General features: G+C 39.6%; 1 protein-coding gene across 1 annotated transcript in view; it reads right to left on the minus strand.

Moving 5' to 3' along the window:
- The window catches only part of STK32B (serine/threonine kinase 32B), a 182,871-nt gene that overhangs the window by 41,241 nt on the left and 122,789 nt on the right, over positions 1–18,841 (minus strand). Inside the window, exon 6 of the mRNA XM_074821356.1 lies at positions 11,455–11,544. Within this exon, the coding sequence (XP_074677457.1) occupies positions 11,455–11,544 (90 nt within the window). The remainder of the gene's footprint in view (positions 1–11,454; positions 11,545–18,841) is intronic.

Consider the following 18,841-nt stretch of genomic DNA (forward strand, 5'->3'; position numbering starts at 1 on the left):
CAAAGAGGGGCATCAAGACTTCCATTCAGTATGTAAGACAAAACTGAGCTGACAATTTGACAAAGAGCATGTTTTAGCTTGTCAGACTGGAAGTGCACTTGTGATATCCTGAATCACTCTACAGTGCTGCGATGCTAATGAAGCTCAAGCAACCATCTTCTCACAGTTCATCTGAGTGGGGTGATGAAGGGGTCTAAGGCCAGAAGTCTCAATGGGACCTTTACAGCCTCCTCTTCTCAGCAGTCATCATATACTGCATGGGCTATTCACCTCCACTCAGACACCCAGAAAACTTGTCACTGGGGACTTTTGAAAGTCTGGATCTCAGAAGCAATGCAGTCTTTGATTTGGGGGATTACTCTTCATGTGTGGCAGAAGTGTGATCCAACACCTTTCATGCAAGGCTTTGGTAACTACAGACAGAGCATTTTAAAATTAATGCCATTCCAAGATAGGACATCTGTGTTAATTTTAACAGGGCAGGCAAGAAAATCAGGAATATTTCTGTGTTTTTTATGATAATGAGTAAATACAAATATTTAACTTCAACAACTCACCAAGCTAAAAATCTTTGAATTGTTTTTTTCTTTTCTACATCTATATTTTTCTCTTAATAATATACCTTCCTTCTTTCATGGGTTATCATTTTTGCTTTCTTGAAAAATGACATAAAATGAACCCACCTTTGCACTGCATTAAGTGTGCTTCGGTGCATTCCTTGGTTGTCCCTAATATGTTATTTCCAGGGGTTTTTTTTCCCAACTAATAAATTAAAATGAATCCTCTTCAGAGCTCTGTCTTTTGATACTTTTGCACTGTATCTTTCTAGTAATACCATATCACTGCAGACTGTAGAAAGTCAATAAATGGTTATTCTATTTAAAATAAAATCTTACTGAAGAACAGTTAATAAAAAATTGAACACCAAAGCAAATCTAGTGGGTTTGCATCCATCTCAGAAGCAGTGGTTTCCCGGGATATGCATACTCCTGTTTTGTGGGTTTAGCCATACTTGGAGATCCAAATAATTTTGTGAAAGAGAGAGTAGTTTCTGATAAAAAAACTCATATATATAACTACTCACTGCAGTTGTCACAGCAGTCAGATGATCTACAGTGTAAACATGTAGAGGATGCATCTCATATTGTATGCATATTTCCCTAAAGATCTGTAAAAAAAATAAGGTACAAACCTGAAATTTTACTTAACTGGTTGGTAATTATGTACCCTATTTTTGAAAGATTATCGGTATTTAACAATATGATTTATGAGATTGAAATAAAAGCAAATATCAATGTAAGTGCAAACAGCACTGAACCCAGTTTCCACTAATTTTTCCTACTGTAAAAGAGCATTTTGTACATGGGATAAAATGCTTTTAAGTAGGGTTTCCACAAATCTACTGAGTATTCATAGATACCACTTAACTCCATAGTTAAACTATAAGTGCTCCAGGTCTCTAAAACTCAGGCCATTTTAATTTGGTGCCCAATGGTGAGTTTAAAAATGCTGTCCATGATAAAATAGTCAATTTGAAGTCTATCACTTGAAACGGTTGGCACAAAGAATAGCCTTTATTATTTTTGATGGAGCATACTGGTTTGATCATAAAGATAATTCATCAGACTAAATCATAAAATGAAGAGCTTGGAGTGGCTCTGACGAATCCTAAATAGCACAATGTGGCATTTCTTTTCTGATGAATTGATTTAAGTTCCACTTCCTTAGCAAGAAGCTAATCAAAGAGCGCCTGGTGTACTTGCCTACCACTACCCAGGAGACTGCCAAGTGTTGATTAAGAAGCTTACAGAGCTATTACTTACTTTGAAGCATAGGCTGCTTTGAAACTTTGCAAAATTGGTGAGAGGGAAAGTGAAGTGAGATGAATGAATTAGACCCTTCTTCAAGTAGCCTTTACTACATACGAACAAATCAGTATATTTAAGCAATAACTTGCAAGTGAGTCTTGCAAGATCAATTAGCTGTAAGGAGCTGATTGTCCATGCATAGCTAAATGTTGCCAACGAGAGTTGGTCATTAATTCCTACAAAATTCCCTGTGCCAATGTTATTAATATGAGAAACTGAAAATAAAATAAAAAATAAATCCATAGTGGTTTGGCCTCAATTTTTTTGAATGACCAAGTTCAGGCGGGCATGTCAAAAACATTTCTCAAAAATGAAAGCCCTAACATTAGTTATCCAGTTGACTAGCTAGAGCTTTCTGTAGTCTACCTGCATCTCAGCAGAGACCTTACATCAGTAAGGGAAATCAGAGGTTTGTGGTGTATGGCAGGAGTTGCAAAGTTGTTGTACCAAAATATACCTCAGTGGCACAGGTTTTATTGTAATGCATGAGATTCCATAGATAAGAAAATAGATTCCAGTGTCATTAACCGAGGTGCCGCATGATACCATGCTGCCGGGTATCATTCTCCTTCCTCCTATTAGTCCCTGATCTTGAAAAAAACCCCACCATATATATATATATATAAAAATGGATATATACACATATATACAATGCACACAGTATAAATGTTTTGATTGACTAACACAGGATAAGCTGTTAAAAGTTTAGACCTTTCCAAATTTTATATGTGTGAATGACTTGATGTATATAACACATTTGTAATTTCACTTTGCTGAATCAGGCTTAATGGATGACAGACTGACCTGAATAACGAATGAACTTTATTTTTGAAATAATATTCCAAGAACCTTGGACTGAGATGGTTCAGTGAAATATTAATTTCTTTCTCATCACTGTGGTAAGAAAATATTAATTTTCACTTTCCTCTGAAAAGCAAATTCAGAGGTCAGTAATCCTTCTAGGTCATGGTTTAAATAGAAAACAAATCAAACTACAGTGATGACAAGTGATCTTCTATTTAAAGCAGAAGCTGTTTTATGAGCAAATTAGAAGAAAACAACTTCCCTCTCCCTGAATATGTATGTGGACTTGGTAAACTATCAGTTTACCTCCTAGTGTTTACTTTCTTGTGTGCTAAAAGGGTCTAAATTATAATGGACAGCTTTCTTACTCTGAGCTTTAGAGTAGCCAACTGCTAACTTCTACTGTATAAGGCAAAGTGTTGCTTAAAGCCTGACAATGCTGGGTTGACAATTTTCTAGTGTGAGGTCTAGACTTGTTATAGCAGTGTAACTGATTTTTGACCTTTATTTGCACAATACAGCTCAATAGTTTTAATACTCATATTTAATGCAGTTATTCAATCAAAGTAAATAATTTAGATTCCATTACCTGAATACAGATACTGCATTTAGAATGCCTTATTAGTTTGCCATATGGCTATACAACCTCTCCTGCCCTTACTCAGAGTGCTGTCTTCATAAAACCCTCTGTATTACTCAACCACTGAACAGAACCCACTTCCTGCCCTTGCGTTTGCACAGAGAAGTCCTTACTGGTTGAACACTTGGATCAGCCTCAGAGAAACAACCTCAAGTTGCTAACCCCATTGAAAGAAAGCCCAGCAGCAATGAACATGTCATGGTTTCCTACTACTGAATATGAAATTATACAGAAGTACCTTCCTTACTCCATCCAGAGGCTCACAGTGGCTGCAGTGCCAGTTTTTCTAGCAACTTGTTGAAGGGATTGTGTCCAAAAATATCTATTTGCTATTTGGAAGACTGAACCAGTGTATGGACAGCAGCCATTCTGCTCCAGTACTGAAATTAACTGGTTGGGGTAACTGGAGATTTGCAGGACAGATTGTATCCTGCCACACCAGAAGGACTATTACATACTCCTGCCTCACAAATTCCTACCAGGTTAGCAAATGTCTTTGCATCAGTTTATGCACACAAAATCCAGGGGGAGTTTCGCAGCTTGACCAAAGAAGGGGAGTTATGCAGGGGGCACAAATGCCCCGCTGGGCTGCTGGAAGTCCCCACTCATTGCCCTGTCTGTCACCTCTGCTGGCTGTCTCTTCCCCCTCAGATCTGCCTGCAGAGCTCTGCATCAAATCAGCCCCTTTCAGGCAGGTTAATAAAATAAAAAATCCCAAACCAAAACTACAATTGAAGTCAGCGTGGGGGGTTTTTTGACTGAAATAGTCAAAGAAATTACTGTATTAGCAGTTTTGCTGGAAGATCTCAAAGGATGGTAGCAGGTCAGAGAGCACATAGAGGTGAAGACCAGCTGGAGACAGTAACTTCTTTCCTGATCTCCTGAGGTTTTTCAGCTGCTTATGTGCCTACTCATTAAAGTCAGAGCAGAGCCAAAACCTGAATACCCACTTGCAGCTCAGTGCTTAATCCCCTCAGCTGTGGTCCTCCTAGCACAACCTGCAAAGCCCATCAGTATGGTGAGTATCTATTTCAGCACCTCAAAGTCTCACATGTCCACTCTTGGTTCTTGCTTATCAGAGCAAAGAGAAGCCTCCTGGCTCATGCTGGCATCATGATGTTTCCCTGGGATCAAAAGGACAGGTAACAACATCACCAGTGAAACTCTGTAGATAGGCAGTCAAACCCTCCATAGGAAAAGGGTGGAATTTTTAAAAACCTAAACACTGCCTTAACTACACTCAAAAACCAATGAGCTGCAAAACACTATTTAATCTCAGAGCACTGTTTAGTATGAGTGCAAGGAAGACCAAGATTGAACACCTTTGAAAACATAACTCCAAATTTGTCCCCGCTATATTGTAACTACCTCAGGAACAAATTTAGCCCTACAGGATATTTTTGCTTTACCTGTAAGGTTGATATCAGGACATCCACTAGCTTTCCTCTGACTCCAGTAGTACTCCCACACAGTGTTAATTAATAAATATGGATGACTCATACATTTTAGGAGTTCAGTGGACCTCTGTAAATCCACACTCCTCTGGTAATCTCAGGCGTACAGCCATTCTTCACTGTGACAGCAACCTATGAAAGCAGCTGTGAAAATCTGAGATAAGAAGCTGAAACTTTGCACGTAATTTACGGCTGATTTTATTTGCTTTGGATTTTTGTCAGGTGTATTTATATGATAAAATGTATTTTATTGGTCTGATTTGAAGTAGAGTCATGGTGCATTATTTGGATAACTTCGGTCTCTGCTGAAGGAAACCACAAAACCTCTATCTAACTCCCCTAACCCTCCTACCACCAGAAACAGAAAAAAAAAAAACCCAAAACAAAAAAAACCCAACAAACCCTAAACTCCCCAGATTTATAACCTGTGAATGGAAGGTTTTTGCAACACTCACAGATGTATGGAAATTGATCATTCAAAAACGAAACCTTTCAGTGAGTAAAAAGCGTGTGCTATAGGACTCAAATACATCCAAATTATGCCAGAGTGAGGAATAAACAAAAGGCAATATCTGTAATGTTTTCTAGCTATATTTTAGTATTTAACATTTTGTTTTGTAGCTGACAGATGTGCTGCAGGGGGAGAGGACCATTACTGCAAATACATGCCCAGCACAGAGCACATTCTCTGAGACACAAGTGTATTTCTTGCAGCCTGCATGAGGGACCAATACAAGAAACATCTTTTTTTTCCACTCATAAAGATGGAATAGTGTTGAAAATGGCAAACCCTTACACAGGTGCTTCCAGCCAGGCAAATGCACACTTTCTTTAAACACAGGAGGCCTAATGAATAGGAAGGAAGAAAGAAAGAAAGAGCCACAGCTGAATATCCCAGGCACAGGCTGCAGCCGGGGACCATTTTCTGCCCTGCACTGGCTTTCCTGGTCCACATCCCAGTGCAGAGTCGGGGGGGCTCCCCCACAAGCGCTTGTGTTCATTTGTTGACTGCAGACATGCCTGCCAAAAGTCAGCTAGGTCTCAAAGGACATTTTGCATTGCTTGCCAGGGCAGGATGATAGCCTGAAAACTTATGAGTTTTCAAAGGGCTATTCCTACAATAAAACCTTTGACAACACCCTCAATCACAGGTGCATTTGTAATGATAAAATCAGGCATGAGTGACACACAAGTTTCCTAGACCAGCTTAAGGCACACATCATATTTCACAGCTGCAGCCGTCTGAACAGTATGAGACAGAAACTCTGAACACCCCCCAAACACTAAGAAGCTGATCTCACATCAGCATTTCAGGTCAACGGACTTGAGAAGTGAAACTGCAGAAGCAGCTGGAAGTAGCTTGTCTCACCCAGCTGTTGGCCTCATTCCTTTTAGATTCACTATTGTCCATGTTTTTGTTACCTATGCAGGTATTTCACTTGAATTAGCTGGGAAGGGGGAAGGTAGAAAAATTACCAGAGTTTCTAGAGAAAGATTCAGGTTCAGATACATTGCATTCTGCATAACCATTTAGTAAGTAGGGAAATAGGGAAAATTTCAGGCTGAGAAAGACTTAGGGGCAAAAAGGCTAATGTGAAGTGGGATTAAGCAAAGGCTGCAGGAGCTGACTCACACCATGCTTAGCATTACAAGATAGGTATCTTAATCAGAACAGCTAGTGCATTTTTACAGCACAATATCAATTCACTCCGTTTTTTCCTGAATACCAGTTTTACACAGTTATGCTGCATGTGAACAAATTGCTCCCTAGCAATTTCTCAGCTTATTTCAATCAGATTTCAAATAGGAATGGAGGCTTTAGAGATAACATCGTTCTGTTTATTTCCTTAAATTGGCCATAGGAAGAAGTGAGAAATCCTATAAGTACCTCTGCTAAGGGAAAGGCTGGAGAGTCCCCTCATATCTGATTAAACATAACAGGATCCATATGGGAGTAAGTCTTTATAAATCTCCAAGAGGGGAAAAAGGTTTCATCACATCTTATACCTTCGTCAACATGAAAACCAGCATAGCATAAGGCATGTCTTACAGGAACCACTAATTTTCCTTGGTTCTGGTGCTCAGCAAGTACCTTGCTTGAGGGTGATTTTGTCTTGTTACACCAAGGTTAAAGTGTGGTTTAAATTCCTTGTAATCAAAGCTTACTACCAACCATATAGCCAACCTCCCAAATTCTTTTTTTCTATTTCTCTCATTGTTTAAATGACTTAGGTGAAACCACATGGAAAGTCTTTGACACAGCCTTAAAGCCAGAAATCATATGGGCTTAAATAACTATCAGGAGCAAACACAAAACTTTCTTAATTTGAGAACTGCAACTGAAAAGTCTTTGAAGCATTTCACTAAAGTTATGATTCTTCACAAAATTAAAGGTGTAACTAAAAGAGGAAAGGAAGTGAAATCCATGCACTTAGAGGAAAAAGCAGCACCAATGGGTGTCTGGCCATATCTGTCGAACTCTTATTATTTGAGGTTTACTGAAGCTTTGATACCCAAGCTGTGCCACAGAGAATCCTCACCCATCACTTTTCAACTGAAACAGAGGATTTTTACAGCTCTAAAAGCTTTCCTGCCTTCTTACAGCTCCAAATAAATGCAAGGATGACTCTTCTGACTCTTTCTGAGTAGTGAAGACTGCACTTTTGGCTTTTGCAGTAATTTTTGCATTTCCAAGATGTGAGAAAGGCACACTGGGGAGAAAGTAAATTGGTGGATGGTGCCATAGTCTCCTCATAAAGGGAAAGAGAGCATTTTTCTTGTACTTTCTTCTTCTTGAGAGATTGTTGGATATGGGGGAGACCTGATGTGTGGGGAGTAGGGTTCAGGGGCAGAATGGCTCCATGAGCTGAGGTGAACCAAGACAACAGCTTATTAGTGTGCAAAGGTAAAATCTTGTCCCCATCTCCCACCTTCCCCCCACTCCAATTCTATAGTTTGCCTCCTTAGTCAGCTTGCGCTCTCACAGGAACCCTCCAGGAGCTCATTTAGCTCCCTGGGAAGGCAAAGAGGCTCAGATGTCTATGGCACTCCAGACGGGTCAGAGAAATGATTGGCCATGATGCTAAGCTGAGAAGTGATTACAAAACAATAAGGCTATAAAAGGACATAATCTATCCTGGAGTTTAGTATTTTCCATTTTCTTACTAAATACAAGGACTCTAGCATTTTCTAGCAAATGGAGAGTACTATGGAAAGGGACATAAGCAGAGTTTAAACAGGGTGGACTGGGCTTTAGCATCTCTGCATTAAATAGATGAAGAATAGATAGATATTTTCTAAGGTGAATCTGAACATTTCCCTCCTTGTACCATTCCTTGGCAAATGTCAGCTACACAAAGAACAAGTTACTCCTCCTCATGGGGGTGGAGGGTAGGAATTCCAAAAGGATGGGGCCATTTCTCATAATTTTAACCTTAAAATACCAAATCACGGTACTTAGCACTTGCTGCAGATTTTTGTGCTTCCTGTTCTCAAAGCTAATTTTTTTCTTGTGAGAAAAGCCTGCCAACAGAGACCACTAATGAACTAAGGTGATGGTGGTCCACCGATGTGTGCAGACGGTCTGAAAGATGCTCCAAAGGGCACTAAGTTTCCTGGTAACTCTCAGCAAAATATTTGAAGAATACACACACACATTTTGGTACAGCTGTTTTAACTAATCTGCTTCTGATCATCAGCTGCCAGACAATCTCTTCATTACATACATTCAGACTATGACAGACAGATGATAAAATGCTAACTGACCCCTAAGCAAGTACTCAGCTTTTTTCTGCTTTCGTAATAATTATGCCTTCTAGTGTAAAACTGTGCAACCACTTCAAGATTAAATATGTAAGGCCATCAAAACAGTCTTTAATTGACTACCAAATTAGATCTCAGAAACGACTCTATTGTTATGTCTGCTGTCATCATCACAATTAAATATGGAAAGCATCTATTCTGAACTTGTTTAAGCTCCTGCAAAATGGCTACTCTTCAAGGGTATTTTGAATAATCTGTGTAACAAGAATTTACACATCTAATGACACCAGCTACTAGAAGATTCTAGTCATCTATTTAAGCAGTATGTGTGAGCTCTCAGAAATAAACTTTTCACAGAAATGCAAAACTACCATATAAAAAATATTGGAATCTTTTAACATTTCAGTCACCGTGTATGTAAGGGCACTTCTGTGAATGCAATTACTTTCACATGTCAGTTGTACAACTATTTGTCTGTACGTGTTGCGGGGAGTTCAAATTACTTTTAGACAATAAATGCTTTTTTCATGAATTTTTGTTGTTATGGGTTTTTTTTGTATTTTTCATAAATAAACCCACCACATATTGGCAAAAGTGCTCAAGCAAGTTCTTGTTAAACTAAAGCTGTTGGTGTAAGTGAGGTCGCAACATCTCTTCCCCTCTTTTTTTCACCACAGTGAATAGGGAACTTGTGGTGCAACATCAAAAGCTCAGGTACCAGCCCTGAGAGGAACCTCAGTACACAAACTTGATCTCCTAATGCTCTATATCCTATGCCTGTGCAGCACTGGCCATCTCATCTAAGTAGAGACACTGAACTAGACACTCAGCTAAAGCTAACCAATACAAAATGCTGAGAAAATTTTAATTTAAAACCTCATTTCTCTGCATAATTTAAATGCTTGAGTCAGGACTACAAAAAAATGTTTCCTGGTCTGTTAACTGTTGATTCATGACAAAATCACATCATATCTGAAAATACAACTCTGCTCCAGTGCCTGGGACTGCTCTGACACAGTCTCACAGCTGGTATGGAGGCACCCTGCAGACACCTGCTTGTTTCATGTGCAGGCTGATATAGTGCTCTTTGTGCTGTGAAAAACATACGTGTTAATTCCTATTTCTTGGGCTCATGCTTTTACTCCATCTATGCTTTTATGACATCCAGAGGGACCTTGACAGGCTTGAGAGGTGGGTCCATGCAAACCTCATGAGGTTCAACAAGGCCAAGTGCAAGGTCCTGCACATGGGCCAAGGTAATCCCAAACACAAATACAGGCTGAGCCATGAGTGGATTGAGAGCAGCCCTGTGGAGAAGGACTTGGCATATTAGTGGATGGAAAACTGACTATGAGCCAGCAATGTGCGCTCACAGCCCAGAAAGCCAGCCGTGTCCTGGGCTGCATCAAGACAAGTATAGCCAGCAGGTTGAGGGAGGTGACTGTCCCCCTCTACTCTGCTCTCATGAGACCCCACTTGGGTACCATGTCCAGCTCTGGCACCCCCAACATAAAAAGGAAATGGACTGGTCGGAGTAAATCTAGAGGAGGGCCACAAAAATGATCAAAGGGATGAACACCTCTCCTATGAAGAAAGGCTGAGAGAGTTGGGGTTGTTCAGCCTGAAGAAGAGAAGATGCTGGCGAGACCTTATAGTGGCCTTCCAGTACCTAAAGGGAGCTACAGAAAAGCTGGAGAGAGACTTTTTACAAGGGCATGTAGTCACTGAACAGGGGGTAATGGCTTTAAACTGAAAGAAGATAGACTTAGATTAGATATAAAGAAAAAGTTATTTACTGTGAGAGTGGTGAGACACTGGAACATGTTGTCCAGAGAAGCTGTGGCTGCCCCCTCCCTGGCAGTGTTCAAGGCCAGGTTGGACGGGGCTTTGAGCAACCTGGTCTAGTGGAAGGTGTCCCTGCCCATGGCAGGGGGGTTGGAACTAGATAATCTTTAAGGTCCCTTCCAACCCAAATCATTCTATGATTCTATCATTCCAATATGCAAAAATGTGGTAACTCAGTGGCCTTTGGTTCCCTGAATGACATTTTCAGAATATTTTGCCATTGCATGGGTGTTAGATGTGCTCTGAGCATGTCCGCTAGTGAAAGCATCTTGGAGACACACATATCACTTAGTATGGTTTCCAGAACCCAAATACATTTAGTCTTGAGCTAGTCTTCTCCTCAGGCAATGACAGTTCCATATACAGAGAGAATTAAAACAGCAGATGTGTAGGAAGCCACAGGTAGAACAAATCACACTTATTCTTAGTCATGGAAACTAGCCTAATTTCAGTGAGACAAATGACCTTCAGGAGATGCCTTCTGTCCTTCAGCTCCAGGGGAAGTTTGAATTCTTACCTTAGCCAAGATGCTTAACTTCTAGACACATGAGGACAGGTGAACTGAATTTTACTCTCCCAGCCTTCAATCTATCTATGCATTTAAAATACATAATTAAAACACATAACATGCCTCTAAAAGACATAAGGCAAGCACTTAAGTGGTTAGTTACATTTTAAACAGACACATTTTTGAGGAACTCAGCAAAGCAAAGCAAAGCATTTAAGGATGTGCCTAGATACTTTTAAATTGACATTACATGTTCTCTGCTAGATCATAGACACAGTGGTGCAAATATAATCATATAACCTTGTCACCAAATGTGAGTGTTTGCAGGAAGTAACACAGTTGAAATTCTCCTGAATTTGCTTCACAAAACCAAACAGAACCTGACTAGAAACAAGCTCCTGCCCAATTCCTCCATCTGCAACATTTTCCATTGCTAACACATATATACTGTCAAAAAAAGAAGTTGATCACATTTATTATACGCTTTTACAACTTAAAACCCTTTTAATATACCATTAGTCAACCTTAATGTATGACTTTTCTTACGGTTTTTAAAAGGCCTTGAAAACTTACCCATATAGGGTTTTGTTCCAGCCATAGAAGAAGCCTTTTCTGAGCCTTTCACTATGGTTGCTATGTTAAAGTCAGTGATATGAACATGTCCTGCAATTAGAAAGAGCTTAAAATAGCACATCATAAAAATATTTCTCCCTTTGTTTGACATTTAAGTGATAATGGAAAGAAATTAAATAGGAAAGATTGACAACAGTTTATGGAAACTTACTATTAAATGTTACTCATAACTAGAAAAATCATACTGACAGCAAAGTGATAGAGTACTTTTCTTGTACAGTTGCATCCATTACCTGTTCGCAGTGCTGAACCTTTTTTGCTGGTCACCCCTAAACCTTCTCCTACCATGAACAATAAGGACACTAACTGTTTTCTCAGAGCAGTAACATTCAGGAGCAGCATGTGAAGCTATGTGTGAAATCTACCTCTCCTTATCTCCAGCTAGAGACACCCTTTACAATCTCAGGTACTTGTGACATCTGTCTGCTGTCACATCCACTTCAGGTTACCATCAGCCTAGCTTTTTCTGAGTCTCCTCAGGGCAAAAAGGCAGCCGAGAAGAAAAAGGGTATTTTTATCATATAATAACTATAAAATTAGATCCATGGTAGCAGAAGAATGTGTATGTAACAGCAGCAGGTCCCAAATGATCACTCATTTGACAGCAGGTTGCAAGATGAAAGATAAGTGACAGAAGTCAGCCTGGGGACTTGCTGCCTGACCAGCCAGCCAGCTGATTTAAACTGAACTAATCAGGCCGGATGGCCCAAACCTGCTGTCATTACTTTTTTCCTGGGTAGTTTATGATACACATAAGTTAAATTGCTCCACTGCAGTGAAGAAACAGTTGTTAATCCTGGCTTTCCATAGGCAGGTAAACTGAATATAAATCCAGCCTGAAAATCTGCAGACTTTTAATTTGATAAGTTTGCTGTTGGGTTTTGCATCCCTGCTTAAGGGCTAGTTTTATATTGTGGAGTGATGCAGATATTATGCTCTCTGTGATTACATCTGGCAATGCCACTGTGGAGGACAGAGTACAGGGAAAGATACTCTCTACCCTGGCTTAGCCCTGCACTCACATCAGGATTAATACATCATGTGTTGAACGAGAGTCTTGAGTGACAGGTTCCTGTGATATTTTTTTAAATCAAGATCTCAACCTCATTCAGTCCACAGAATGGAGCAGGCTTTTGGCATGATGCAGTTATTAAGCAAGAGAGGTTATTATTGTGTTTGCTGACAGAGATGAAAAGAGTGTAACAGATGACTGATGTTGAATGTTACCGTGGTGCCTGATGGAGGAACAGCAGTCTCAACAAAAGATTATGCTGCTCCAACAGTCTAATCTAGATCCAGGTCAAAGTCCTCAGGAGATGTATCTGCAACCTCTAAAAAGTCTGCAGCTACACATGTGTGAACTAAAATTCTCAGAGGCCCCTAATTTGGCCAGATCTGAGCTGGTTTTGAAGGGAAAAAGGAAGAAGGCGTATCCCACCGCTAAACTGAAAGCTATTTCTCCAAATGTGAGACACAGTAGTTTTCAATGAAATGGTTTTCATGCTTTCTGCACTTTTCTCAAAAAAAAAAATGCTTACATTTTATTGACACTTTCTTCCTAAGACACCCAGTCCAAGAAGACATCAGCACATGGCAGATGAAAAACTGTGAGCAGATGAAAGCCATCACTTTATAAGGGGCAGGAGGTGTTAGGCTGCCATAGCAAGAATAAGTGTTCACAGCCCAGCCTGCCATCATATTTCAAGGTACTATTCCTTCTTCTTGGTGACTGGAGCATAGCATGTTTGCAATTTATTTCTGCAATAATAAAACACCATGGCAGAAGTCTTCTTGAAAATTATAATTGAACCACATACAGTCACCTCATGGCAGTAGTTTTAAGCAATTCCACGTACACCGTAGAATGAAAAGCTGCAAGGATCTTGGCAGACTAATACTTTCTCTTTTTTTGACAGATAAATATAAAGTTCTGTCATTTAAATGACAGCATTGTAAGTGATGCCCCCTATTAGAGTGCCAGCATGATAGACTGTTGCAAAACACCTATCGCATAATATCCATTCAGACTGATCCAAATAGTTGATTTGCAATGAAAATTGCCTCTCCTGCAGTGCATTGTTTTCTCTCCCTTTTATTAGATTTCTTTTCATTTAACAAAACAAAAATAGCACACATGAAATGTTGTATACACTGGTCGATGGTTTATCTTAAAAATGCCTTTCTGCAAGGTAAGGGATGGATTGAGAAGATAGGTTTTGCATAGCTCCTTTGCATCCTGCTTCTGATACAGCAGCGACGGGCAGCTCCTGTCCATGTAGCAGGGCACAGCAGAGCCGTGTCTGTACTGCTGGAAAAACTCCACCTTTGCTCTTCCCCATCACGAAGACACCCCATGGCCCATGGACTGCCTGCAGGCAGCCTTTGCCTGTTGCTTAGAGGACTGCTAATTGTCTATGGAGGAAGAGAAAGGTGTCCTGTAGGCTGGAGGATGGCTGTGCTGCCACAGGGACTGCACCCAGCGGCTGGTGAGAGCTGGGGGCATGGAGAGAGGCTGAGTCTGGGATTGAGTCAGAGCAGGGGCCAGGGTGAGTGAACCCCCTGAGCCTGTCATCAGTAGAGGAGGGCTGGAGGGATGTCAAGGCAGAGCTCTGCCCGTCTGCACACACCATTGAATGGTTTCAACTCTTTTAAGCCTAGTGACTTGTTTTGTTTGGGGTTTTTTTTAAGTTCTTCATTCCTGGTGTGAATATTTCAAGAGACATTTAGATGCCAGTTCTCTATAGGAGTCTTTCTAATCAGGCTCTAAGACATCTTTTTACTGCAACTGTTACATATAGGAAAAGGAAAGGTTGTATTGCTGCAGTAAATACACTGGGATACTAGCTACTTCATACTGTTTCCAAATTTTCAATTCATGGGGACTTTTTCTCATCTGATCTTAACACTTTGTAGGTGATCTCCCTTTCTGGAAATTATTGTGAAAAAATAAATGTCAAAATCAAGTTTGTACCCTGATACAATATTGAACTATGCAGTATGTCAGTGCCACTTGGGTATAGCTTTTAAGAGCTGTGAAGCAGAGCAGTGCACAATAGATTCAGCAGTACTTAACTAAATTCAAGTATCACAGGGAAAGAGCTCATTACTTAATCCCCATGGCTGCATGAATCCATATGATAATATCATGGTGGAGAGAAGGGAAGAAAAGGCAAATGACCGCATTCCTCTGGCTCTCTGCAGAGTGGCTTTTTCAAATCATCCCAGACTGCACAGATTTCACATACACCGACACGTACATTGCAAGCAGGAAGTACCTCATTGGAAATTGTTTCAAAAATCGCATTCCTCCAGTCAGCTTCCAGTAAAGGCTTTAACAGGGAAAATTTGTAAGTTAATACCTACAGCACAGTGTATGACTTTGAGAAGCTTTATGCATGCATTTCAGAAGTGTTGTGTAGCTTTAATGACTCACTTTTCCACATGGCCTGAAATCCCAGTATCTGAGGTAACCAGCAAATGATCTTTGTTTGGACTATTATTTAATTTTTGAACAAAACATCATGACAATTAGAACAAGTCCTGAAAGGTGGCTGAGGCTGGCAGACTAACATTTAGCAGAGGAAAATGTACGTGACTTCAAATGTCATTGAATTTCTCAGAGTCTGAAACCAAAAGGGTGAATGTGAGGGCAGAAACAAGAAATGCCAAGCTGGAGCTTATGCCACCAACTCAGCATGCGTAAGAGTTGATGGGAAATCTCAACACAGTAACATTTTAGAGCAAATTCAGATCTGGTTTGCCCTCAGAAGATCAAACCCTATGAACAATTTAAAAAGCCTCTCTCTGGTTTCATCTGTACTCTGTACAGGAACGTAAGCTTGTATCCACGTGAACTTGGCATGACTTGGCAGTCTGCCACTTATCATCAAGGAGATTGTTAGAAACCTTATTGTACTGCTATAGATGGGTTCAGCGAGGCTGTGCATTTCAAAAGGGTAGGCTGTTTAACAGCCATGGAGGCATGTAAAAGTTTCAAATATATTTTCAAAGCATAGAGAGCTTCAGGTGGATGAATTATGCTGAGAACATTCATCTTGTTAATCAATGTCAGAGGGTTAAATGAAATACAGTCCCTGAAAATTGTTGGTGGGTATGATAAGGACCAGCCCTAGTGCAGATATACCAGGTACATCTTGAGCGGAGACTTTATGTCTCCCAGACATCACTATACAGTAATAATGTTGCCAGTTCTGTTGTTCAGAAGTTAATATTGGGGTTCCAGTTATTGAATTGATGAGTGGGGTTTTTCACCCTATTTTTGGTTTTAAGACCAAGATTGTTCATCGACTGCATCTTTCAATTTTTCTGTTAGTTTTCAAATGAGAGCTAAGATTCTCATGTAATCAAGGAAATAGAGTTTTAAATAAAAGTTTGATGATCATAAAACAATATAATCATATATAAGGCACATGAATGCCAGCTTAAATCTGCCTTGCGCTCTCATAAGAGAAATGATTACTGAGTAAACTTATCACTAACAGATACAAAAATCCAGTCTAAAAAATCTCCAAAACCTGATTAAATATAATTAGTCCTGTTAAGTCTAAGAGTGAAATATTAGGTCTGTGAGTTCAGTATGGAGAACCACCAGGAAACAGTTCCAAGACTAGAAGTAGGAGACATTCAGTGCAATTAGCAGGTAACACCTTCAAAATGAACAAACAGGTAGTAAGTCTACACATAATATGTGTTTAAGCTAAGGACCACTTTGCCACAAGATGTTAAGGATGCTAAAAGTTCCCTCCACTCAAGGAAGCACCAGAAAAGACCATGGAAAAGACCACTGAAAGTTATTAAATGTGTGGAAACCATATCCAGCTCAGGAAATGCCTCAGTCAGAAAAGGCTGGAGGTTTGGTGAGTACATGGGGGAAGTACAGAAACTTGTCTCATTTTATATCCTGCTCTGTCATTCACTTTTTGGAGACTCTTGTAGATAAGAAACTCAACTAGATGGATCTTTGATCCAATATGGTTGCTCTTCTGCTCTGAAACTGAAAACCTGCACATCTGTAACACTATCTATGGCAAGAGAGAGGGGCAAAAGGACCAGCCTTAAAAAGGCTGAGGCTCTTCAGCTGACAGGAGAGTGCAGAAGGAGGTTTTGAATATCATGAAGATTGTGATTGTCAGCTATTATTAACTAAATTCTGCAAATCTAGGTGTAGAAGATTTTTTTTTTTTTAAAAAGAATGTTTCATAACACTTTTCCTTCATGAAGGATGGTGAACTTCTACAACTTGTTGCTCCAGGAGGATGTAGAGGCCAATATCAGAAGCAGCTTCAAAGAGGTAGTAGACAAACTCATTAATAATGATTCATCCAGTTTCTAAAGGGAATATACAGAGATACTCTAATACCCTAATACAAAAATTGTGGGTGATAGGAAGCACTGAAGCATTCGATTACCAAGTGGCAAAGAGCACACTCCATGAATAGTATCTCTTCTTGCCACTGGTTGTGACAGAATAGTGGCTGAAATCTTGGGTCTGACCCAGCAGGGAGTTCTTCCTTGGTAAACCAAACAGAGACTTTGCTGGGTCTTATGAAACGATGTCGCAAAAAACTTGCCTGAGAGGAAATCAGACCCTTGCAAATTTCCTGTAAACAGAGTGTAATAATGCTGTGGTCACTCTGCACAATGCAAAACCTGGATGCCAAAGTAGAGCCTCATAATTTCTGCAGAACAACCAGAAATGTTAATATCAATGGTGCTACCAAATAGCTATAGAAATGATGTTATCATCTCCAAAAAATGGCAAGTACTAATCTGTTTGCCACTGCTTGTTTTTCTTCATTTTAGGCATTCTACATCTCCTAAGACATCATAGCTAATAGATCATGGAAAGATTTAGACATCTGTAATTTCTTTGATACTTCAGAAAAAAATACAACATCGACCAAACTTTCCAGCTTTAAGTTCTAAATGCTGTCATTTCAGTTATGTTGTTCTAAACCATTAAAAGAAAACAATTAATAGAGGAAGAAGAATACTGTTACTAAGAGAATTCTATGATGTTTTTATCTGTACAATACAATAATAATAGCTCTCCTGAACAGTCAGGTAGTCCCTTTAGCTATCACTGGAATAATTCTGTTTCAGATGCATGTTAGCAGAACAGAGCACTACTACTAAATTCAGAAATTAATGTTAGTCATAAGAGGAAGAGCTTTCTGGGAAAGCTGAGAGGGAAAGATAACAACAGAGCTTTATGGACAGCATTCATTTCCTTAGAGACCGTCTGATTCTGGTTCAGAGAGTGAACCCTGAAACCATCCATACTTTCTCTCCTCTGAGCAGACTCCTCTATGGGATGGAGGATCTTTCCAGGAGACCAGGCAATCATCTCTGGCAGGGGCTGAACACTATTTGAAGCAGCTGATTACCCCATTCTCATGCAGCATTATGTTCCTCATGATCATCAAACATTGATTTCCATTGATGCATTGGAACCTGTGCTCAGCAGTGTTGAGATGTGGCTTTTCTGAAAAGTATATGGGAAAATTTGGACTTCCTCTGCCAGAATGATTTTGAATATGTTGTATAAATTTTTGTGGGTTTTTTCTTTGTAAATTAGATTGTTCATTTTTATGAGTTAAGGAAGTCTCCTGTTTTCATTACTTCTGTATTCCTGAGGTATGTTCCCTAAACCATGCAGATAAACTGTAGTGAAACTAGTTTTAATGAGTAGAACTATAATCTATAATCTTGGTATATGTTATGAAGGTCAGTCAGTTTAACTGCTTGATGATTTAAGGCAATGTGAATGGCGTAACACTTCAGCCAAAACAGGTTTCTTCAGTGAGGTCAAAGAAATCTAACTCACTGAGGCAAACAGTCCTAAATGTTGTGCATATGCATTCCATATTAGTTTCTGTAAGCACAGTTTGTTTAATGAACTGTAAGAAAGACCTAGGGGTAAAGTGAGGTGTGTAGGAAACTGTTGTACCATCTTAGAGGCCACAGGCTAAAATAAAGTTCCTTCCTGTTCACCTGGTTAGATTCATATTAGGTGAATTTGTTATGCTTCCTTTACAGCCTAGCATATTTATGATACATATATTCAGCACATTTTTCCATTAAGTGAAATCTGATGATTCCATAAAAATGTTACTATGTTGTGGCCTAATCAAAGCTTTTATGGACTCCAAGGATAGCATTTATCTTGCAAAATGTACATCTATAAGGAGGATGTCTATATCTTTACTCAAAACGTCTAGATATTAGTTATCAAAGAGAAATAGATACTGGTGTGTAGTGCAGACATCCAAAATAGATCAGATGATCTAAAACATGTCTATGACTT

The sequence above is a fragment of the Strix aluco genome, chromosome 4 (assembly GCF_031877795.1).
Source record: "Strix aluco isolate bStrAlu1 chromosome 4, bStrAlu1.hap1, whole genome shotgun sequence".
In the NCBI taxonomy this organism is placed as follows: domain Eukaryota; kingdom Metazoa; phylum Chordata; class Aves; order Strigiformes; family Strigidae; genus Strix; species Strix aluco.